At 42.9% G+C, this 25,502-nt stretch overlaps 1 protein-coding gene across 1 annotated transcript in view; it reads left to right on the forward strand.

Moving 5' to 3' along the window:
* The window catches only part of LGALSL (galectin like), a 76,525-nt gene that overhangs the window by 35,583 nt on the left and 15,440 nt on the right, over positions 1-25,502 (forward strand). The window contains exons 3-4 of the mRNA XM_082251718.1: positions 17,029-17,117; positions 22,995-23,172. Coding sequence (XP_082107844.1) covers positions 17,029-17,117; positions 22,995-23,172 — 267 coding nt within the window. The remainder of the gene's footprint in view (positions 1-17,028; positions 17,118-22,994; positions 23,173-25,502) is intronic.

Below are 25,502 nucleotides of genomic sequence, written 5' to 3' on the forward strand. Positions count from 1 at the left end.
CTCAAATTTAAGGTTTGACATGTTGGGTATCTCTTTACTCAAGTGAAAGTTTTATATTTTACTAAACAATTTACTTTGGTGTATTTTTTTTTACTGAAACCTTTGCAGTAATATCGTATGACAACAAAAATTGGAACTACTATTATTTTATTCTCTAGGGTGTCTGCTTTCAGAAAATATATAATGTTTTGGGGGTTTATGCAAGTTTCAGGCCTAAAATCTTTTTTTAAACATGTGTGCAAAAAAACTTAAACGCAGCACTGGCAGCGAAAGGGTTAAAGTGAACCTATGCTTTGCCTATGCCATTCAGTCCATAGGAACAAAGAGAGGAACATGAAGCTTACATAGGCATGAGGGGCTCAGTGGGTGCCTGAGTGGCCAATGGACAGCACCAGCATTCTAAGGCCCCTTTCAGACCTGTCCGTTTCTCCGACGGACTTCGTTTTTCTCAGCAGGGATCGATCCGCCGATCCCCGCTGAGCAGGCGGATGACAGCTCCGTCTCCGCTCTGTGTGCCGAGACAGGTGTCAGATCCCTGCTGTCCTCTATGGGGGAATCGGATGAGAATGGACCACCTGTCCGTTCTCATCCGATCCGCCAGATGGATGTAGAATAGGGTTTCCATCCGTCCGGATTTGACGGACCGGATCGGATGTCAGCGGACATGTCTCCACTGACATCCGATGCCCCATAGAGATGCATGGGGCATCCGTTCAGATTTGCCTGAAAAACTGACAGGCGGATCTGAATGGTCCACAAAGTGGGTGAAAGGGGCCTAAAGTGACAGAATGGGGTGTAAGTCACATGGATTCCCATACCAGTAAGATTCAGCTTTTTTTTGTCACTTCTGGGAGCCAAATGGAGTGATAAGGCAAACATTAAGGCCCCTTTCACACAGGCGGACCGTTCAGATCCTCCTGTTCGTTTTTTTGGCGGATCTGAACGGTCCCCCCATGCATTCCTATGGGGCATCGGATGTCAGCGGAGACATGTCCGCTGACATCCGATCCGTCAAATCTGGACGGATGGAAACCCTATTTTCCACCCATCCGTCCGATGGTCCGTTCCCATCCAATTTCCCCCATAGAGATGCATGGGGAACTGACAGCTGTGTCTCTGCACACAGCGCGGAGACACAGCTGTCATCCTTCTGCTCAGCAGTGGATCGGCGGATCGATCCCCCCTTAGAAATGCGGAGTCCGTTTGACGGACACAGTGTGTGAAAGAGCCCTAAGGTGAACCTGCTACTTTTCCCTGCATGGGCAAAGCACAGGTTTGCATTAATTAAAGTACAGGTTCACTTAAAATTAGTAGCTGAGCTAAATAAATATACAGTATATACGGTAAAATAAGGCAATTAAGAATGGACATTTCCTCTGATTTGCCCTAGTGTAAAATCAATAGTCACGTATTGGTCTTCTAAACAAAAAATTGTTGAATGACAGGTGGATATTCCATGGGAGCAAATTAATATATATATTCCATTGTGTAATTTAGCACACTTATAAAAGTGATGGATTGCTTGCTGTTATCAGCATATCACTATTAGAAAGGCTTTAGGGGAGCCTGAGTGGAAGCTGGAATAGCTCTGCATTCCTCTGACATGGCCTCAGGACGTCGGCAGTAAATACAGATGACAGCAGAGAACTGATCATCTACTAGGCTGCACGCCGGACCCCATGTGTCAGTAACAGCCTGTGCTTCCAGCAAGAGCACCTTCTGCAGCCACCTGTATAGTTTTATAACATCTGCAGTGCAGTTTTAAAGCGGAACTTCACTCTCTTCCTAATCTTTATGCTGCTAGCATTAGTAAATAGATATATCATATTTACTTGTTGTAAACTTTTTTTTTTTACATTTCTTCAGTTACCTTCAGGAGGGGAGGAGGGATTTTCTCAGCTTAGCACACCCTGCCTGCATGCCTGAGCTAAGGGCAGATGGATTGTAGGAAGTAAATGCTACATGAATCAGCTACCCTTACTCAAGATGGCAAAAAACAGAAATGCTAGGTGTTTTTCAAAGTGATTTCTCAGCAAAATATAGCATAGAGACATGGATATATGGGTGACTTTGCTTTAAATATTATAAATGAATAGCATTTTTGGTTTGTGGTGCTCAGATGCGGTGTAGTTCTGCTTTAAGGTGGCATGCTGTCTTATCCACTTGAAGACCAGCCCTTTCCTGATACTTTTTGTTTACATGTAAAAAATCTGAAATTTTTGCTAGAAAATTAGTTAGAACCCCCAAAGACACACTATATTACCAAAAGTACTGGGAGTTGACGCTGCATTTACAATCATATGATTTTAAATGGCATCCCAGTCTTAGTCTGTAGGGTTCAATATTGTGTTTGCCCAACCTTTGCAGCTATAACAACTTCAACTCTTCTGGGAAGGCTGTCCACAAGGTTTAGGAGTGTGCCTATGGGAATGTTTGACCATTCTTCCAGAAGTCGATTTGTGAGGTCAAGCACTGATAATGGACAAGAAGGCCTGGCTCGCAGTCTGCTCTCTAAATCATCCCAAATTTTTTGGGTAATGCCCCTTTCACACATGCGGCCCGTTAAGATCTGCCTGTCCGTTTTTTTGGCGGATCTGAACGGTCACCCCATGCATCTCTATGGGGCATCGGATGTCAGTGGAGACATGTCCGCTGACATCCGATCCAATCCGTTAAATCTAGACGGATGGAATCCCTATTTTCCATCCGTCCAGTGGATCGGATGAGAACGGACAGACAGTCCGTTCCCATCCGATTCCCCCATAGAGATGCATGGAGACCTGACAGCTGTCTTCCTCCTGCTCAGCGGGGGATCGGCAGATCAATCCCCGGCTGAGAAAAACTGAGTCCGTCTGACGGACTCCTTGTGTGAAAGGGCCCTTAAGGTCAGGACTCTGTGCAGACCAGTCAAGTTCCTCCACCCCAAACACCCTCATCCATGTCTTTATGGACCTTGCTTTGTGTATTGGTCCAAATTATTTGATGGAGGGGGGATTATGATGGGGGGGTTGTTTTTCAGGGATTGGGCTTGGCCCCTTAGTTCCAATGAAGGGAACTCCTAAGGTGTCAGCATACCAATACATTTTGGATAATTTCATTCTCCCAACTTTGTGGCAACAGTTTGGGGAAGTCCCCTTCCTGTTCCAACATGACTGCGCACCAGTGCACAAAGCAAGGTCTATAAAGACATGGATGAGCGAGTTTGGGGTGGAGGAACTTGACTGGCCTGCACACAGTCCTGATCGCAACCCGATAGAACACCTTTGGTATGAATTAGAGCGGAGAATGTGAGCCAGGCCTTCTCTCCAACATCAGTGCCTGACCCCACAAATGCGCTTCTGGAAGAATGGTCAAACATTTTCATAGACATACTCCTAAACCTTGTGGACAGCCTTCCCAGAAGAGTTGAAGCTGTTATAGCTGCAAAGGGCGGGCCAACTCAACATTGAACCCTACAGACTTAAACCGGTAAGGTTTATGTGTGTGTATAGGCAGGCGTTCCAATACTTTTGGTAATCTAGTGTATATGTACAGTATCTCACAAAAGTTAGTACACCCCTCACATTTTTGTAAATATTTTATTATATCTGTTCATGTGACAACACTGAAGAAATTACACTTTGCTACAATGTAAAGTAGTGAGTTTACAGCTTGTATAACAGTGTAAATTTGCTGTCCCCTCAAAATAACTCAACACACAGCTATTAATGTTTAAACCGCTGCCAAAAAAAGTGAGTACACCCCTATGAAAATGTCCAAATTGGGCCCAATTAGCCATTTTCACTCCCCGATGTCATGTGACTCGTTAGTGTTACAAGGTCTTAGGTGTGAATGGGAAGCAGGTGTGTTAAATTTGGTGTTATCGCTCTCACTCTCTCATACTGGTCACTGGAAGTTCAACATGGCACCTCATGGCAAAGAACTCTCTGAGAGTCTGAAAAAAATTAATTGTTGCTCTACAAAAGATGTCCTAGGCCACATGTGTCAAACACAGGGCCAGCGGGCCAAATCCGGCCCTCCAGACCATCTCATGCGGCCTTCGCACTTCTCCTGCAGCTGCGGGAGAACTCCAGCATTGCCTTTGGTCCCCCTCCAGACCCTGCAATTTCTGCTTCCCAGCAATGCCCCCAGCTTCTTCTCAGCAGCAGCATAAGATAAAGAGGTGCACTGTGATGTAAGGAAGGGTGGAGGACTCTTGACTGCTGATGGTGGAGTTGCTCTTGACATCTGGTGTAAGGAGGGGTACTTTGAACATCTAGTCTTACAGATACATCCAGCCCTTTGAGGTTAATCATAATGCTGATGTGGCCTGTGATGAAATTGAGTTAGAACCCCTGAAACTGAGCTGCAACACGGTGGCCAAGACCCTACAGCGGTTTAACAGGACAGGTTCCACTCAGAACAGGCCTCGCCATGGATGACCAAAGCAGTGCACATGCTCAGCATCATATCCAGAGGTTGTCTTTGGGAAATAGACGTATGAGTGCTGCCAGCATTGCTGCAGAGGTTGAAGGGGTGGGGGGATCAGCCTGTCAGTGCTCAGACCATACGCCGCACACTGCATCAAATTGTTCTGCATGGCTGTCCTCTCAGAAGGAAGCCTCTTCTAAAGATGATGCACAAGAAAGCCCGTAAACAGTTTGCTGAAGACAAGCAGACTAAGGACATGAATTACTGGAACCATGTCCTGTGGTCTTATGAGACCAAGATAAACGTATTTGGTTCAGATGGTGTCAAGCGTGTGGCGGCAAACAGGTAAGGAGTACAAAGACAAGTGTGTCTTGCCTACAGTCAAGCATGGTGGTGGGAGTGTCATGGTCTGGGGCTACATGAGTGCTTCCGGCACTGGGGAGCTAAAGTTCATTGAGGGAACCAGGAATTCCAGCATGCACTATGACATACTGAAGCAGAGCATGATCCCTTCCCTTTGGAGACTGGGCCGCAGGGCAGTATTCCAACATGATAACGACCCCAAACACACCTCCAAGATGACCACTGCCTTGCTAAAGAAGCTGAGGATAAAGGTTATGGACTGGCCAAGCATGTCTCCAGACCTAAACCCTATTGAGCATCTGTGGGGCATCCTCAAATGGAAGGCGGAGGAGTGCAAGGTCTCTAACATCCACCAGCTCCATGATGTCGTCATGGAGGAGTGGAAGAGGACTCCAGTGGCAACCTGTGAAGCTCTGGTGAACTCCATGCCCAAGAGGGTTAAGGCAGTGCTGGAAAATAATGGTGGCCACACAAAATATTGACACTTTGGGCCCAATTTGGACATTTTTACTTAGGGGTGTACTCACTTTTGTTGCCAGCGGTTTAGATGTTAATGGCTGTGTGCTGAGTTATGCAAGCTGTACACCCACTACTTTACATTGTAGAAAAGTGTAATTTCTTCAGTGTTGTCACATGAAAAGATAGAATAAAATATTTACAAAAATGTGAGAGGTGTACTAACTTTTGTGAGATACTGTGTAGATAGATAGATAGATAGATAGATAGATAGATAGATAGATAGATAGATAGATAGATAGATAGATAGATAGATAGATAGATAGATAGATAGATAGATAGATAGATAGATAGATAGATAGATAGATAGATAGATAGATAGATAGATAGATAGATAGATAGATAGATAGATAGATAGATAGATAGATATTGTTTTTAAGCAGAGGCCCTAGAGAATAAAATGGTTGGCTTTGCAATTTTTTATGTCACACGTTTTTTGCACAGCAGTTTTTCAAACGCAATTTTAATGCACACAATACACACTTATACATTTTAATGCACACAATACACACTTATATATTTTAATGCACACAATACACACTTATACATTTTAATGCACGCAATACACACTTATACATTTTAATGCACACAATACACACTTATACATTTTAATGCACACAATACACACTTATATATTTTAATGCACACAATACACACTTATACATTTTAATGCACGCAATACACACTTATACATTTTAATGCACGCAATACACACTTATACATTTTAATGCACACACAATACACACTTATACATTTTAATGCACACAATACACACTTATATATTTTAATGCACGCACAATACACACTTATACATTTTAATGCACACAAACACAATATAATACCCAATTTTAGAGGTTTCCAACCATATAGGCTTCCATTGACAGCAAACAAGAAGGCTCCACAAAGTTACAAAGGTTGCAGTTATAAGGTTACTTGTTTCCAGGAACTCCTGTACTGAATAAAGCTATAAAAATTGTATCCATAGAATGGAATGTCATCCCTCTGTAAATATGAATTAGTGGAAATAATGAAGTGAATGTAGCAGGATGTTTGACAAGTTGTAGTAATGATAGGGCAGATTATAATGTGTGTAATTAGCATTAGATTAAACTGGGGGTGTGTTGCTGTCTGGGGTAATGACTCACTACGCTTTCTGTTTGTCCTGTACTAACATTCTGAACACATCTCCAGCACTGAGTGAATCATCTGTGGGACAAACATGAGGGAAGAATTCACTCATTTGCACTATAGGGAATTTCTAAGAAAATGGAATGTGCTTATTTTCCTCACATGGAAGACATTGTCAGTTGTATGGAGTCCAGGACAACATACTCATAGAGGGACCGGGCACTTTTAGACTTGCAAGTATAGTCAGACTACTTTAACCAGTTCTGAACCAGAAGGTTTTACCCCCTTAATGACCAGGCCATTTTTTGCAATATGGCTCTGCGTTATTTTAACTGACAATTGCGCAGTTGTGCGACGCTGTACCTAAATAACATTTATTTCCTTTTTTTCCCACAAATAGAGCTTTCTTTTGGTGGTATTTGATCGCCTCTGCAGTTTTTATTTTTTGCGCTATAAACCAAAAAAGATCAACAATTTTGAAAAAAAACAAAAACCTATTTTTTACTTTCTGCTATAAAACACAGCCAATAGAAAATTTTAATAAATCACATTTTTTTTTTTATCAGTTTAGGCCAATATGTATTCTCCTACATATTTTTGGTAAAAAAAATCCCAATACGTGGATATTGACTGGTTATAGCGTCTACAAACGATGCAATATTTTAATGGAATTTATATTTATTTATTTATTTTTTACTAGTAATGGCGGAGATCAGCAATTTTTAGCTGGACTGCGACATTGTGGCGGACAAATCGGACATCTAACTAACACTTTTTCTGATCAGTGATACTAATAAAAATAAATGCACTGTCACTGCACTAATGACACTGCCAGGGAAGGGGTTAACATCAGGGGCAATCAAAGGGTTAAGTGTGTCCCTATGGGGTGCTTACTAACTGTGGGGGGGGGGGGGGGTTTCACTGATTGGGGGAAGACAGAGATCCGGTTTCCTTTTTAGCAGGAACACAAGATCTTGTCCCCTTGCAGAACATCAAACTGCCTTGTTTACAGATCTCCATTCTGCCTCTCCGGTGGCGCAATGACGCAAACTAGTGTCTATTGAACAAAACGACATACAGGTTGGTAGTTTTGTGCAATAGCGACACATTGCCACAGTAAATACAGGGCGGGCATTATACTGCGGCAGGCAGCCGCTCCTGCGCTAACCAACGTAGCTATATGTTGGTCGCGAGCAGGAGGCTAGGGGGCGAGCCTAGTCAGCGTCAGCAGGGAAGCCAATGCAGCAGTCAGACGGCTCAGATTGCCGCCTGACACCCGCGATTGTTCCCCGCTGAGAGAGAGAAGAACGGTCAGCTGTTGTAAACACAGCCAACCGTTCTTCTCCCTGCAATGACCATAAAGCCCATGTGATCCTTCTATATAGGATCACATGTCTCTATGGTCATTTCACAAGCCACGCCCCCCACAGTTAGAATCACTCCCCTAGGCTCACATTTAACCCATTGATCACTCACTGTGTTAACCCCTTCCCTGCCAATGTCATTATTACAGTAACAGTGCATATTTTTAGCACTGATTACTGTAGTAATGTCACTGGTACCCCCAAAAGTGTCAAAAATGTCAGTTAGGGGTCTGCCCTGTCTGCCGCAATGTTGCAGTTCCGCAAAAAATTGCAGATCGTTGCCATTACTAGTAAAAAAAAAAACCAATAAAAATGACATAAATCTTTCCCGTAGTTAGTAGACGCAATAACTTTTGCACAAACAAATCACAATATGCTTATTGCGATTTTTTTTTACCAAAAATATGTAGCAGAAAACAAATTGGCCTAAAATGTTAAAAAATTTTGATTTTTACTTTTTTTTTTTTGGGAATGTTATATAGCAGTATGTGAAAAATATTGTTTTTTTTTTTTTTTTCGAAATTGTCGCTCTTTTGTTGTTTAAAACGCAAAAAATAAAAATCGCACAGGTGATCAAATACCACCAAAAGAAAGCTTTATTTGTGGGGAAAAAAGGACATCAATTTTATTTAGGTGCAGCGTTGTCCGTTAAAATACGCAGTGCCGAATCGCAAAATATGGCCTGGTCATTAAGGGGGCAAATCCTTCCGGTCTTAAAGTGGTTAACCGGTTGCCGACTGCGCACAGTATATTTACTGCGGCAGTCAGCCCCGGCCAGGCAGAGTGACGTAGATCTACGTCGCTAGCCTGTCACCGGGTTTTGAGCCAATAGCGGGCGAGCACGCGCCCGCTGAGGCGCGCGCCCGCTGAGGCTCGTTCACAGAGGAGTCCGGGTGTGTGACCGGCGGACCCGATGTCCGCCGGTCACACTACGATCGTCGGTAGATCGGGAGAAAGGCGGACGGCTAATGTAAACAAGCCACCTGTCATTCTCCCCTGTGTAAAAATGGAGATCAGACGGTTCTACTATGTAGAACCGTTGATCTCTGTTTTTACAATAGGAGACCTGTCCCGTCACAGTTAGAATCACGCCCCTAGGACACTTAACCCCTCCCTCTCCAATACAGTTAACCCCTTCCCTGCCAGTGTCATTTTTACAGTAACAGTGCATATGTATAGAACTGATTACTGTAGTAATGTCACTGGTACCCCCAAAAGTGTCAAAAATTTCAGTCAAGGGTCCGATCTGTCCGCTGCAATGTCGCAGTACCGCAAAAAAAATCGCAGATCGCCGCCATTACTCGTTAAAAAAAAACACCAAAAATGACAAAAATCTTTCCCTTTGTTAGTAAACGCGATAACTTTTGCGCAAACCAATCAAAATACGCTTTTTGCAATTTTTTTTTTACCAAACATATGTAGCATAAAACAAATTGGCCGAAAATGTTAAAAAATTTTGATTTTTACATTTTTTTGGGGGGGAATTTCATATAAAAAAAGTGAAAAATAGTTATTTTTGCAAAATGTGTGCTCTTTTTGTGTTTATAGCACATGATCAAAAAATCGCACAGGTGATCAAATACCACCAAAAGAAATCTCTGTTTGTGGGAAAAAAAGGACGTGAAATTTGTTTAGGTACAGCGTCGCACGACCGCGCAATTGTCTGTTAAAGTCACGCAGTAAAAAATCGCAAAAAAACCCCTGGTCAGGAAGGGGGTAAAATCTTCCGGGGCTTAAGTGGTTAAACAAGCTGAATAGCTCTGGCGAGGCAGCGCCAACAAACCCAGGCTTTCCTCATTGGGCACCCAATGGTAGCTCAAGCCATAGAAATGCTGAAAGGAGCACCAGACCAAAACCGGAAGGCTTCATTGCTGCTCAGCAACTGCTGCCTAGTTGTTACTCCACGTGGAGATTTTTAAACAGTTCTAAAATGAAAACTTTTTTTTTACCCTAACCTCTTCACCCTGACTGTACACAAATATGCAGCCCCACTGAACTGGGCTTTTTCCCATGGGGCCGCATATTTGCATATCTCCCTTTGTGCTGGCAGCATAATGCGCTCCCAGTACAGAGACCGGGGTCTCACCAAGAGCTTCGGGTCCCGTTCTAATGATCGGGACTCAGAACGCCCGATTCCGGGTCACCTGATCACTGTAATGGCCTCTGATTGGTCATCACAGTGATCAGTTGATGTGAAGCCCTCCGCTGTCTTTTCTTTCTCTGTGAATGGACGAAATAGATACATTTTATCATTCTCTGTCCTTGCAGAGATAGAAAAAAAAAGTGTGTGGAAAGAAAAATTATAATATTTACTAAAAAAATAAAATATAATAAAAAGAGAATACCTAGATCAAGGTTTGATCTAGGTCAGTGCCAGGGTTAGTGTTTGGGTCAAGGGCAGAGTCAAAGTTTTTTTTTTTTTAATTAGTATTAGTGTCAGTATGTTTTAGGTAGGATGAACAAAAAACAAAATGCACACTTTTGTTCTTGGGCTGTACTACGATCATCAGGAGCATTTATTTTGGGTTGTTCTTTGGTGGTAGGTTATGGTAGTAGCAAGAAATATACAATTAAATTGAAAAAAAAAATTCTCTATCGGTTATTGACAGACGCAGCTTCATATCTTCTTAACCATTGGGTTATGCTGCCCCCTACAGGAGTAAGACACTAGGCGGGAAAAATCTTTACCACGCCTAAGGGGCAGTCCCTGCAGGCATAACCCACACACTCTGCTTCAGGCCTCGGTTTCGTTGTAAGCAGTGTTTAGAAGGGAAAAACCCCATTCCACTCATAATTAGAGGGGCGGGTGCTGCGTCTGTCAATGAACTTCAGAGAAAAGGATTTTACGGTAAGTCAAAAATCCAGTTTTCTCTATCGTTCATTGACAGACGCAGCTTCATACCTTCTTGACCATTGGAACGTCCCAAAGCAGTCTTAGCATGAAGGGCAGGAAAAAACAATGCAAAGAAAAATGCAATTTCCCAAGGCTAAACGTAGCCAACCAGGTAACAAGGAGCTCAACCAGGAACAACTGGAGCTCATGTAGAAAAAACACCCTCAAAGAGAAAAAAGTTCTCTTTAGACAGCAGCCTGCAAAACCTTGCGGCCAAAAGAGGCATCCGAAGATGCCAACACATCTACTTTGTCTGTCAATGAACTTCAGAGAAAAGGATTATCTACAACTCATGACACATTAGTGTGAAAGTCAGTGGGAAGAATGCTCCTTACTCTTGTCATCACTTCGGAAGAATTACCCCCTTACAGATAGCTAAAAGGAACAATGGTGTCATTGGGAACTTATCTGAGAAGCAGAAATTGCCTATTTCTCAAGAAACCCCTAGCAAACCTATTAGGAACCCTAGTTGAGAAACCCTGCTCTATAGCGTGTACTTGTCTCAATTAGGAGCACAAAGTATAATTTCTTTTTGCTTCTTCGTTCCTCTGCTATCAGCTTCTGAATCACTATTGAATCACTATTGACAAGTTTTCCTGACACCAAGAGAAAAATGGTGACAGGGGAGGGCCTTCTTGCAGATTGACAGCCTCAGCTCTGTTCTGTATGAAGAGGGTATGTTTCTTACCTCCAATCAGCTGTCAGAGCTCTCCTAACTGAGCTCTACAGCTTCAACTCTCTGACAGCTCAGACAAGCTTTACAATTCTGCACTTTTTACAGATGTAGAGAAGAGAGTTCTGCAGATAAACATGTACAACTTAAGTAGGGAGATTTGTTTAATCTTTGAGTATCAACTGAGGCTAGTTACTTCTCTGCGTAGTGAGGTAGTGAAGTACCTGGGTAATTCACTGGGAAGGGTTTACAACCACTTTAATGCATTCCCTGCATTAGAGTAAAAAATGTTTTAACACTTGCTGAGCACCCCCCTTTCAAAAACACTTACCCTAAGGGCCATACACATGGGCTGAATATCAGGCGTCATCAGCTGGTTTAATAGAAGCCAGTCGACAGTCGGCCCGTGTGTACAGCAGTCGGTCCAACAGTTAGGGGGTATGACTGAAAAACGTCTGCTGATTGGCATCTAAACAGCCCTCTCAGCCAATGGCTGAAAGCGCTGACCGGTGGGGGGGGGGTCAGTGATCCCGCACTTCCAGGTAGAGGGTGCAAATGCGCACTACTGGTGTGATTACGCACAGCGCCAACCAATCAGCGAGTACCGCTGACTCAATGTCCCCCAGCGCCTGCCAATCGTTCAGTACATAGGTAGAATGGCAGTCTGCCTGTGTAAACAAGGCAGATTGCCGTTCTGTCAGTAGGGAAGGCATGGATCCTGTGTTCCTGCAAAGCAGGGACATGGATCCATGTCTTTCCTTATGAAAAGCACCTACCCACATAGTGCACAAAACACTAGCTAGGCACACAGTTAACCTTTTGATCGCCCCTGATGTCAACCCCTTCCCAGCCAGTGTCATTAGTACAGTGATAGTGCATATTTTAGCACTGATCACTGTATTAGTGTCACTGGTCCCCAAAAAAAGTGTCAGTCCATGTCCGATTCGTCCGCTGCAACATCGTAGTCCTGCTAGAAGTCAGTGATCGCCTCCAAAAAAGGCCATAAATTTTATTTGGGCACAGCGCCGCACGACAGCGCAATTGTCAGTTAAAGTAACGCAGTGCTGTATAGCAAAAAATGGCCTGGTCAGGAGGGGGGGGGGGTAAATCTCCTGGAGCTGAAGGGGTTAAACAAGGTTTTTAGGAATGGCATAGTGCAGCTGTAAGCTCCTGGTACCCCTTGTCTGGATGGGCCAGTTTATAGAAAAGGTGACCTTAGCTTTGAACTTTAGTTAGGCCGTGGGAAATATACAGGCATTCATAAGTGCGTTAAATAAAGAAGGAAAGTTTCCTGCATATCCCAAGCATTGGTGTTATATTTCCTACTCGCCCAGCAGGATGTATATAGATATTTAATTCCATTTTACATAATGATTTAGTGATCTCAAATGAAAGGTGCTATTCACGTTGCAAGCATTCAGTAGTTGGTCACATTATACCCCCAAGACTTTAAATAGACGAGTGTGAGAGATTATATATCAGGCAACTTTATGTGCTGTAAGGAAGCCCTCTCTGAATGAAACCATCAAGCCAGTTATTAATTCGGGAAGATACTTCTTTGTATTCATTAAATGCATTGCTTTTTGGTTCAAAAATATCCAGGCAACTTTCCCAACACAACTAGCTTTCTGCATGGGTTCATCTGGGGACAAAGCCGTTACCAGGATTTCATGCACAAAGCTCTGTAGCTGCTGCTCTCAGTTATTTCCTAGCATTCCTTTCCATGATTTTTGTAAAAAAATAAATAAACACGTCTTGGTTCTTATTTAGGTCCCATTCAAAGTAATGAAAGTGTGCATCCAGGCATATCAACGCATGGGTAAAAAAACTGTGAATGGGGCCTTAAAGTGGTTGTAAACCCTCACAAATTCCCAATGAAGTGACTGGCCTCCTGGGATAACACAGAGATGAAACAAATCCTTCTACATGAGTTGTACCTGTTTATCTGCATTTTTCTCTTCTCTATATCTGTTCAAAGTCCAGAATTTATTAAGAGTTGTCTGAGCATTCAGAAAAAAGGGGGAGGAGAGCTGAAATTACACTCTTCAGAGCTGAGTGATAAGAGCTCAGAGAGCTGATTGGAGGGAAGAGACACACCCCCTTTCACACAGCACACAGGAACAGAGCTGAGGCTGTCAATCAGCTGGAGGTCCCTCCTCTCTCACTATTCTTCTCTTGGTGTCAGGAAAACTTGTCAGAAGTGATTGGTGCTGATAGAAGAGGAATGAAGCAGCAGACAGGAATGATACTTAGGGGTTGATTTACTAAAGGCAAATAAACTGTGCACTTTGCAAAGTGCTGTTGCTTCAGAGCTTAGTAAATGAGTGGGAGCTCTACTGACTTCCATCATCCCATCATGTGCAAGCAAAAATGTTGTTGTTTTTATTTTCCTTGCATGTGATTGGGTGTTCTTGGCAAAGTGAACCTTTACTTTACCTCATTTAATGCTCTAATCTCTGGAGAAACTGCACTTTGCAAAGTGCACAGTCTATTTGCCTTTAGTAAATCAACCCCTTAAGCCCTGTTCACACCTGAGTGTATTTCAGCTCATAAAACGCTCATCTCTGAAGTCTCAAAACGCCCAACAAGCAAAATCCCATTCATTTTAATGGCCCCTGTTCACATCTGAGCGTTTTGTCTCTTGAAGCAAAACGCCTGAAGCTCAAAAAAGTACTTGAGCTTTTTTTTTTTTGGCAGATTACAAGCGTTTTTGTTAGATGTCAATGCCTGCCTCCATACACCTGCAAAAAACGCCTATAAAAAGCCAGAAAAAACGCCTATAAAAAGCCTGAAAAAACGCCACACACTATAGAGGGATATGCTTTGTTCATATTTCATGTCTGAGGTTTACAACCACTTTAATGAAGACATGCAGATACTGGGGAACCAAACTCAAGCAGGCTGAAGTAAAGATTATTTCTGCAACACACAAAAACATGGTATTGTGTGAAAGGATATGTACTTCTTTTTAGAATTATATTGTATGTTACCAGCATGTCCCTAGAAGTTCTGTGCTCAACTGTTCAGGCTCCGTTCACAATCGTGGAAAAATCGCCCCATGATCGGTGTGCCACTGGAAGTGACAGGGATCACACAGGCATCCCGCGATTTGGGTGATTCGGGATCGCGATTCGAGTTGCCAAGATGTGATCCGATCCTTAGGGTCCTGCGACATCCACACTGTGCGGACCACCAGGGGCCACACAGGTGTTGCGTATCTCCAGCTGGTCCTTCACTTCTCACCATACATAAAGAACATCCTGATCCCTTCTATTCCTATGGAAAGGCCATCTATTATATATCCCAATGGTAGATGACCTCTCCAAAGCAACAGATATGATTTTCTCCTTGTATGAGCAGAAAATGTGAGACGCTTCCATGGCCCACACAGTGTGCATCTTGCAGGCGCATAGGCAGGCAAGTAAAAACTGTGGGTGGATGGGGTCCTGGGGGGGGGGGGGGGTAGCTTAAAGAATACATTTCATAAAAGTATAGTTGTCTGTTACTTATTTATATTGTAAAATAGTAGAACCATTTATTCTAGGGAGAGTATGTTGGGGGCTCCCCATTCACTTGAATGGGTTGTGTATTGCAGGCGCTCCTTCCCACTGAATGCAACAGCAGAAATCATTTTTGCCAAACTGTGGTGCAAAGCATCGCAGGCACAGCATCTGTACTCCACCCTCTGCTGCCTTTACAGCATAAGGCAAAGCAGTTGGGAGTGGTAAAAACATGGCTCAGCAATGCGTTTTTACTAGGGATGCACCCATACCTGTTTTTTAAGAGCGAGTACAAGTACCGATACTCAGGTACTCACCAATACCCATTAAAGATGCCAGGAGGTGCAGTGTGATTTTAGCCCATACAAAATGAATGGGCTCAAATTGCACTGCAAAGAATCGCATCTGATTTGAACAGCGATTGCTGCCTGAAACGCATAAAATTTCCTACACCGCTCCTTTGTGAACCAAGGCTGAAGTCACTATGACCAGCCTGGGTTTGCATAGGGGAAGTGCAGGAAACTACATGGGATTCGGACAGGAATCGCACCACATTCCTATTCAAATTACATGCGATTCTTTGCAGTGCGATTTAAGCTTGTTTATTTTGTATGGGTTCAAATCGCACAGCAAAGGTATCGGTTTTAGGTGTTGGAGCATGTGTATGGTACAAGTACTCGTGCAAATGCTTGGTATTGGCACCAATACCAGTATTGGTATCAGTGCAACCGTATTTTTTACCACCCCCAAACACAAGTGTAAATGATGCCTAAGGGCGTGTTTAGACATGTTTTAAAAGTTTAGTTACCATGAACCCCTCCTCGGTGTTGGTTTTCTATTGTACGGATGCTTGTACTATTATCTCAGTTAGTAATACTTTCTAAACTCATCTCAAAAAGCACTTAAGTGTGAAAGGATAATTAGAGAGGCATTTGCTGTATGTTTGTGGCATGTTTATACTGACATGAACAGAGGCATTTGGGGGAGCAACAAATCCAGCTGAATGCTACATGCTAAATACATTTTTGATGCAGTGCAACGCAAATTTCCTCAAATGTGAACACTGCCAGCTGCAATGGACATGATTGATACAGAGTGTTGACAGGCGTTTGTGAAGCTTTAATCCTTGTGACATGTTACATTAGCATAAGGGCTCATTTATACTAGCGGTGTGGGGGCGGTAAAACCATGTGATTGACTCAGGTTTTTACTGCCTCTCATCCAACCCCCTTTAGATGGAAGTCTGCAATCATGGCAGTAATTGTATCTCCTGTAAATCAGGCCGGGCTGCAACCACTCTGCACCCTTGTGGCTCGGTAGTCTGCCATTTAGGGGGTAAAAGAGTAGGTGAGGAGGCAAAACGTCTTCCCCACCTTTTAAATGATCGCTAAAGAGTGAACCCAACACAGAGTGCAATTCTGGTGTAAATGAGGCCTAGCTCACTGCTGATTTTTAACTACAAACCTTCTCGCCTTTTTTTAACGTCAAATGAGAATGTCACGCCATATATCAGGGGTCTTCAAACTATGGCCCTCAAGCTGTTCAGGAACTACAGTTCCCATCATGCCTAGTCATGTCTGTGAATGCCAGAGTTTTACAATGCCTCATGGGATGTGTAGTTCCACAACAGCTGGAGGGCCGTAGTTTGAGAATCCATGCCATATATGCTACAAAATCCTTCATAGCAATCACTAGAGGAAAAAGGGCCAGAAAAGGGTGAAACACAAAGCAGAATTGCTCTGTATTGGTAGGCAGTAAACCCAAAAGCAAAGCCAGATCACCAGGGGAAGACCGAGGGAGAAAAGGCTAAGAAAATAAAATGAATGCAGCCACCACATCTAATGATTGGTAAGCGGCAATATATTACATTTCTGGTTTTGGGTTTAATACCGCTTGAATTATTTCCAAGGAGTCCCAAAGTCTCACAACATCTTGTACAAAGGGAATGTTCTGGCAGCAGAATGAGGTTAGAACATTTGTTCTGCTGCTGCTCAGGCTGAGCTCCAGAAGATTTCATCCATTTAATTATGTATACGTCTTCTTTACCACCGGAGAGACCTTTAAAAGCTATTGATTAAATACTGGGGCATCAGCGGTGTGCTTCCCAGGCTGTTAGTAATGTAATGTCTGTGTATATTTGTGTGTTTTGTCCACCTGTAACTGAATGCTTTATCTTTTCAGACGGTTCCGTTCTGTGGTCACATAAAAAATGGCATGAGGCCGGGGAAGAAGATCCTCATAATGGGAATGGTCGGCATGAACCCAGAGAGGTGTGAAAGACATGTTTGGATACACTTATTAATCTGTTCCAATGTAACCCTGATTAGTGCTGGCTAGTACTGCTGTGTGAACAAGTTGTTTGTGCTTCTTTATTCCTTCCTTCCTTTCTTTCCTTCCTTCCTTCCTTCCTTCCTTCCTTTCTTCCTTCCTTCCTTCCTTCCTTCCTTCCTTCCTTCCTTCCTTCCTTCCTTCCTTTCTTCCTTCCTGCCTTTCCTTCCTTCCTTTTCCTTCCTTCCTTCCTGCCTTTCCTTCCTTTCCTTTCCTTTCCTTTCCTTCCTTCCTTTCTTCCTTCCTTTCTTCCTTCCTTCCTTTTCCTTCCTTCCTTCCTTCCTTCCTTCCTTCCTTCCTTCCTTCCTTCCTTCCTTCCTTCCTTCCTTTCTTCTTTCCTTCCTTCCTTCTTTCCTTCCTTTTCCTTCCTTCCTTCCTTTTCCTTCCTTCATTCTTTCCTTTCTTTCTTTCTTTCTTTCTTTCTTTCTTTCTTTCTTTCTTTCTTTCTTTCTTTCTTTCTTTCTTTCTTTCTTTCTTTCTTTCTTTCCCTGTAGAATTTAACAAATCCATAATAACAGAAAACCCCCGTATCTATATATATATATATAGATATATTTATATATATATCTATATATATATATAGATATATATATATATATATATATATATATATATATATATATATATATATATATATATATATATATACATACACAGTATCTCACAAAAGTGAGTACACCCCTAACATTTTTGTAAATATTTTATTATATGTTTTCATGTGACAACACTGAAGAAATGAAACTTTGCTACAATGTAAAGTAGTGATTGTACAACTTGTATAACAGTGTAAAATTGCTGTCCCCTCAAAATAACTCAACACACAGCTATTGATGTCTAAACCGCTGGCATCAAAAGTGAGTACACCCCTAAGTGAAAATGTGCAAATTGGGCCCAATTAGCCATTTTCACTCCCTGGTGTCATGTGACTCGTTAGTGTTACAAGGTCTCAGGAGTGAATGGGGAGCAGGTGTGTTAAATTTGGTGTTATCGCTCTCACTACTGGTCACTGGAAGTTCAACATGGCACCTCATGGCAAAGAACTCTCTGAGGATCTGAAAAAAACAATTGTTGCTCTATATATATATATATAAAGATGGCATAGGCTATAAGTTGATTGCTAAGACCTTGAAACTGAGCTGCAGCACAGTGGCCAAGACCATACAGGGGTTTAACAGGATGGGTTCCACTCAGGACAGGTCTCACCATCACCATCATCAACCAAAGAAGTTGAGTGCACGTGCTCAGCATCATATCCAGAGGTTGTCCTTGGGAAATAGACGAATGAGTGCTGCCAGCATTGCTGCAGAGGTTGAAGGGGTGGGGGGTCAGCCTGTCAGTCCTCAGACCATACGCCGCACACTGCATCAAATTGGTCTGCATGGCTGTCATCCCAGAAGGAAGCCTCTTCTAAAGATGATGCACAAGAAAGCCCGCAAACAGTTTGCTGAAGACAAGCAGACTAAGAACATGGATTACTGGAACCATGTCCTGTGGTCTGATGAGACCAAGATAAACCTATTTGGTTCAGATGGTGTCAAGCGTGTGTGGCGGCAACCAGGTGATGAGTACAAAGACAAATTTGTCTTGCCTACAGTCAAGCATGGTGGTGGGAGGGTCATGGTCTGGGGCTGCATGAGTGCTGCCAGCACTGGGGAGCGACAGTTCATTGAGGGAACCATGAATGCCAACATATACTGTGACATACTGAAGCAGAGCATGATTCCCCTCCCTTCCAAGACTGGGCCGCAGGGCAGTATTCCAACATGATAAAAGACTCCAAACACACCTCCAAGACAACCACTGCCTTGCTAAAGAAGCTGAGGGTAAAGTTGATGGACTGGCCAAGCATGTCTCCAGACCTAAACCCTATTGAGCATCTGTGGGGCATCCTCAAATGGAAGGTGGAGGAGTGCAAGGTCTCTAACATCCACCAGCTCCGTGATGTCATCATAGAGGAGTGGAAGAGGACTCCAGTGGCAACCTGTGAAGCTCTGGTGAACTCCATGCCCAAGAGGGTTAAGGCAGTGCTGGAAAATAATGGTGGCCACACAAAATATTGACACTTTGGGCTCAATTTGGACATTTCCACTCAGGGGTGTACTCACTTTTGTTGCCAGCGGTTTAGTATATGGCTGTGTGTTGAGTTATTTTGAGGGGACAGCAAAATTACACTGTTATACAAGCTGTCCACTCACTACTTTACATTGTAGCAAAGTGTCATTTCATCAGTGTTGTCAGATGATAAGATATAATAAAATATTTACAAAAATGTTAGGGGTGTACTCAGTTTTGTGAGATAATGTGTATATATATATATATATATATATATATATATATATATATATGCACTGCCTGGTAAAAAAAACATGTCGCCACCTGGAATTAACTAAGCAACTAACTAAACTAAGCATGCAGGAACTATCCTATTGGATAGTTCCTGCATGTGACCAAAGAATGAGTTCAGCTGACTACCTGATTATACTGAATGACCAGGTTATTCCATCAATGGATTTTTTCTTCCCTGATGGCACGGGCATATTCCAAGATGACAATGCCAGGATGCAGCGGCCTCAAATTGTGAGAGAGTGTTTCAGGGAGTATGAGACATTTTCATACATGGATTGGCCACAGAGTCCAGAACTTAACCCCATTGAAAATCTTGTGCTGGAGAAGATTTGCGCAGTGGCCCGACTCTACCATCATCAAAACACGATCTTGGTGAAAAATGAACGCAACACTGGAAGGAAATAAATCTTGTGACGTTGCAGAAGCTCTTAAAACAATGCCACAGCGAATGCATGCCGTAATCAAAGCCAAGTGTGTGACCAACTATACAATCCCATATACACAATCCTATACCCGCAGTTGATCTAGAGGAAGATGAAAAACCCCAGCAAAGCTTTCAATGGGGACACTAGTTCTAGTGACAGTTGTATAAGAGGCAAGTTCTGTATTTTTTGGATTTCTCGTACTTACTGTTGTGTCTATGGGACAGAAATAATTTTTCCCCAGTGAGACACAGATGCCGACCCCCCCCTCCCCCCAAAAAAAAAACACACAAAGGTGTTAAACGTTCTCTACTCTATTTTTAAAAAGTTTAAGCCTTCGCTATACTACAACTGAGTCTGATATTTGTGAATTATTCTCATTATAGCAGTTGGTGTCTTGTTGATATTGAAACGAATAGTGCACCGAAATGAAAATTCTGATGCTGAAAATTCAGGATGCACTTGTCTAAAAAAAAACAAAACGGACAGTTTCTTTTTAATTTTTGAAAAAATGTAATTATTGTGGCTGGCGTTTTTGCATTGTCACTGGGATGCAATTTTGCATTGATGTCAATGAGATGCGATTTTGCATTGAAGTCACTAGGGAGTGTTTTTGCATTAAACTCAATAGGATGCGATTTTGCATTGAAGTCAATGAGATGCGATTTTGCATTGAAGTCACTAGGGGGTGTTTTTGCATTAAACTCAATGGGAAGCAATTTTGCATTAAAGTCAATGGGATGTAATTTTGCATTGCAAAATTAGGGAGCGTTTGTGCATTGAAGTCAATAGAATGTGATTTTGCTTTGAAGGCAATGGGACGCAGCATGCCATTTTCGGCACCTTTTTTTTATCTCTATTGACAAAACGCAGTTAACCCTATTTTTGGCTGGCATTACATCACTGCATCCCTAATTGAAACACAGGTATATGACATGGCGCAAACGTCACACCCAGCCACTTGCAAAATAAGATCAGGTGCTGTATTGTCTTAAAAGAATTAAGCAAGCTTGTAAGTCTGTCATTAGCCAGAAGGACTCGTTTGAAATATTTAAGCTGTAGATTACCACTCCTCTTAGGTATGAGGCACCATGATATGTGTATACAAAGAAGGAAATACATATCAGTTAAAAGAGAGGTGGCATAATTTAGGGTATACACCAATCAATCACAATCTTATGACCACTGACAGGTTATGTGAATAACATTGATTTTTCACGTTACAATGGCATATGAAAGTCAGTGGGAAATAATAGGCAGCAAGTAAACATGTTGTCCCTGAAGTTGAAGACTGAACAAAATAGACATCACAGTTCACCCGTGTCCACAACCAAAGGCGCCTACAATGGGCATGTGAGCATTAGAACTGGATCACGGCGCAATGGAAGAAGGTGGCCTGGTGTGATGAATTAGGTTTTATTTTACATAATGTGGATGGCCGGGTGCATGTGCATCGCTTACATGGGGAAGAGATGGCGCCAGTATGGGAAGAAGGCAAGCTGGTGGAGGCAGATGGTTTGGGCAATATTCTGATGGGAAACCTTGGGTCCTGCCTTTCATGTGGATATTACTTTAACACAAACCCCCAAGCTAAACATTGTTGGTGACCAAGTACACCCCTAATGGAAACTACATTCCCTGATGGCAGTGGCCTCTTTTAGCAGGATAATGCACTCTGCCACACTGCAAAAATAGCTCAAGAATGTTTTGATGAACACAACAAGGAGTTTGAAATGTTGACCTGGCTTCCAAATTCTTCAGAGCTCAATCCAACTGAGCATCTGTGGGATGTGCTGGAAAAACAAGTCCCATTCATGGAGGCCTCCCCTCGCAATGTTTAGGACTTAAAGCGGAGTTCCACCCAAAAGTGGAACTTCCGCTTTAGGGAGTCCTGACCCCCTGACATGCCACATTTGGCATGTCATTTTTTTGGGGGGGGAGCGGGTACCGAGTTTTGAGAGGTACCCGCTCCCACTTCCGCTCGGAGCGCCGCGGCGCCCTGAACGGAAGTTCTCCTCTCCCCCTCCCTCCCTGCAATCTTCTGGGACACGTCAGAGGTCCCAGAAGATTGCCGGCCAATCACGGCGCGCAGCGTGACTCGCGCATGCGCAGTGGGTACCCGGCTGTGAAGCCACAAACTGTGACAGCCGGGTGCCCACAGCAGTGATGCCGGCGCCGAGGGAGAGGATCGAGGCTTTGGGCGGCCGCATCGCTGGACCGTTGGACAGGTGAGTAAATGGCTGGAACTCCGCTTTAAGGGATCTGCTACTGATGGTTTGATGCCAGATACCACAACATACCTTCATAGGTCTAGAGGAGTCCATACCTAAAGGGTCAGGGCTGTTTTGGTGGTAAAAGGGGGGCCTACTCAATTATAGGTGGTCACAAAGTTATGTCTGATTGGTATAGGTAGGCTTGCTGAAACAATGCTTGATTATTTTTATAAAAAATCTAGGTTTAGATTGGCTTGTATATTCGGATTAATAACTGTTGTGGTGTTTTTTTACATAGTTACATAGTAGTTGAGGTTGAATAAAGACAATAGTCCATCCAGTTCAACCTGTGTAGGTGTGTGTGACCGTAATCATCTCTCATACCCCCGAATGTTCTGATCCTTGAGATGTAAGTCCAAGAGTCTTTTGAAAGTAGCCATACTTCCCACAGAAACCACCTCTTGTGGTAGAGAATTCCACAGTCTTGTAGCCCTAACAGTAAAGAACCCCCTGCGTTGCCTGAGGTTAGAACGCTTCTCATCTAATCGCATTATATGTCCTCGCGTCCACATACAATCCTTGCGACTGAATAGCTTTTAGCAAAGCAAAGTGCAGCAACTGTATAGACAGTAAATATTCCCCGCATTTGGCTCAGCAGCAAGGCTATAGCAAACAATAGGGATGGCGGCAATGCAAAATTCAGTTACCAGCTACAATCAGTCTCTTTACCGATAAGCATTTAAATGGACACCGTCTGTAACTGCACTTTGCACATAAGTGTTGGCTCTTTGCATTGTTTTTACTCAGCTTGATGCATGTATGTGTTTGATTTTTTCAGTTTCGACATCAGACTGACATGCGGAGACTCGGATGATCCACCAGCTGACGTTGCCATTGAAATGAAAGCAGACTTCAGGGATAAACAATTACTTCGAAATGCCTGTGTCTCTGGGGAGTGGGGAGAAGAGGAGACAGCTATTCCTTATTTTCCATTTATTGCGGACCAGCCATTCAGAGTAAGTCATCTCTTTTATATGGTCAAATATTGTTTTTTGTTATTTAGCTTGGCTGGTATCTCTGTACTCCCTCTGATGCTGTACTGGGATACCCATTATGGTGGGTGTGGGACACAGGAATTGTGTGAAAATTCTTTCTCTGTTGTACTGAGTAACCATAGATAGGCCTGGAGTAATGTGTGTACCTTTCAGCACAACTCACTATATGCCTAGCTTGTATGTTGGAGTCCTTTAAGGTCAGATCTTTGTCCTTATTTCCCAGTTTTTCAGAATTTAGCTGCCTGGCCATTATCTGGAGTAGGTGTAAGTAGAAATTTTAGTTCTGTTTCTATTTTAGACCTCTTTCAAATGGGAAACATCTCCAATGCCCTCTGAATCTGCAGTGGATTGCTTTTCAGAGGAAGGCAGAGCAGTGTCTTCCAGGCATTCAGAAGGCAATCTTGCTGTCTCCTGAATGCATGTTTTTTGGGTGTTTTTTTTTTTCGGGGCGTGTGCCCCTTTCTTAAAGTGGAGTTCCGGCCACAGAATCGTTTTTTTTTTTTTTAAATACTTCCCAAAACAGTTATCCACTGCCCTTCATACATCCACTAATCCAGTTTTATACATTTAAATAATAGATTGATAATCATTAAATCTTACTTTATAAAATGTTTGCAGAGCACCGCCATCTTTTTGCTGGTCACCCGAAGCCGCTGTGTGCAAATATATGCCATGCGTCCTCTTTCTAGATGGAGGGGGCCGATGAATGCAGTGCGAAATCTCGCGCATGCCCAGTACTATGCGATCGGCATAGTATAGGGACGCCTATCATTGCGTTATTTCCTGTTTGCAAATAATGTGATGAGAGGAGCGGCCGGCCGCCTTCGTCACTGCCCATTGCATCCTGGGAGTGATGACTAATAGCTCCCAGGACGCATTGCGGGACAGGAAGTGACGGCGCGGGCCGCGGCCGAGGAGGGAGGAAGTTGAAGGAAAGGTGAGTATATTCTCTTCTGAAACAAGGTAAGTAAAAAAAAAATGGGAATATCCAATTATTTTACAGGTGACAATAAGGAAGCGGATGCCACAAAATCTAAAGTAACGATTTTGTGTCCGGAACTCCGCTTTAAGCTCCTCAGAGAAAGGGGGATATGCCCCTGAAACATGTAGTCATGTCCACGTGACAGTAGGAGCGATCTGCATGAGCCCAGTAACAGCAGGCTCTGATGTGCAGCTGAGACCAATGTGAAGCTTCCTTCTGCCTGTCAGCCTGCAGTAAGAGATTCAGACTTCAAGCTGAGTAACCATCAGACATCACTGGTTGTGATGTGAGCGGTTCCAGACCTTCAGCAAGATGGGGCTGCATTCAAGGCGCTTTGAGTTTTTGAAATATGTGAGCGCAACCATTGTTAGTTTTTTTTTTTTCAAATAACAATTTTTATGAAGTGGTATTACAATTTGTTGAGAACAAAGAATAAGGCAAGGCTACTATAAACAGCATATAAAAAGAAATACAATACAAACAGTCTGTTTGTGCAAAAATAACATAGTCCAACGTGACATGTAACATTATAATAGAAAAGTGGTATATATTCAGTTTCCATTGTTAGTTTTAATACCTTGATCAATAAAGTATAACTAAAGCGAAAGCTTTTTTTTTATTTTGAATAGAGTGGAGAAGGATTAGAACTCCTGTTAGATTTATTGATGTCTGTGCCCCAGTTAGAGAGATTCACCCTCTCTATCTGTCCTATTTACCATTATCATTGAAAGTGGAAATCCCACATTTTGGGCTGTCCCCACAACAGTATTAGAGGGTAAATCTTCCAATGGGGACACTAGTTCTGTTGACCTGGGGGCCTGAGGGATTCCCTTATTTGCAGGAATTTACGCTTACTTCCTGTTTTGCCTATGAGACAGGAAATGAAGGGAAATCTCCCCAGTGGGACACAGCAGTGTTATAACCCTTCCTTATTCTTTTCAAAATAAAAGTAAAAATTTGCCTATAGTTCTACTTTAACTACCTCCAGACTGCCTGCCCGCAATGTACTGTGGACAGGTGGCCCATACAGGCACAGCAACGTGCTGGTACGTCTTTGGCTTGTGCCCGGGTTTAGGGCGCGCACATGCTTTGTACACAGCAGAAGTTTGTCAGCATGTCCGAGTCAGTGATTCATGGCTTGGACCTGCTGATGGCTGTGTCCAATCACATCCCAGAGCCTGTGTTGATAATCAACAAAGGGCTCTATACAGAGAGAATGATCTGTTTCATTTTCCTGCAAAGCAAAGAAGAAACAAAAAGATCTTTATTAGAAAGCAGTACACATTACACAAATAAACACTTGTAAGGC

Source organism: Pelophylax lessonae (assembly GCF_965119305.1).
Source record: "Pelophylax lessonae genome assembly, chromosome: 3".
Classification (NCBI taxonomy): Eukaryota; Metazoa; Chordata; class Amphibia; order Anura; family Ranidae; genus Pelophylax; species Pelophylax lessonae.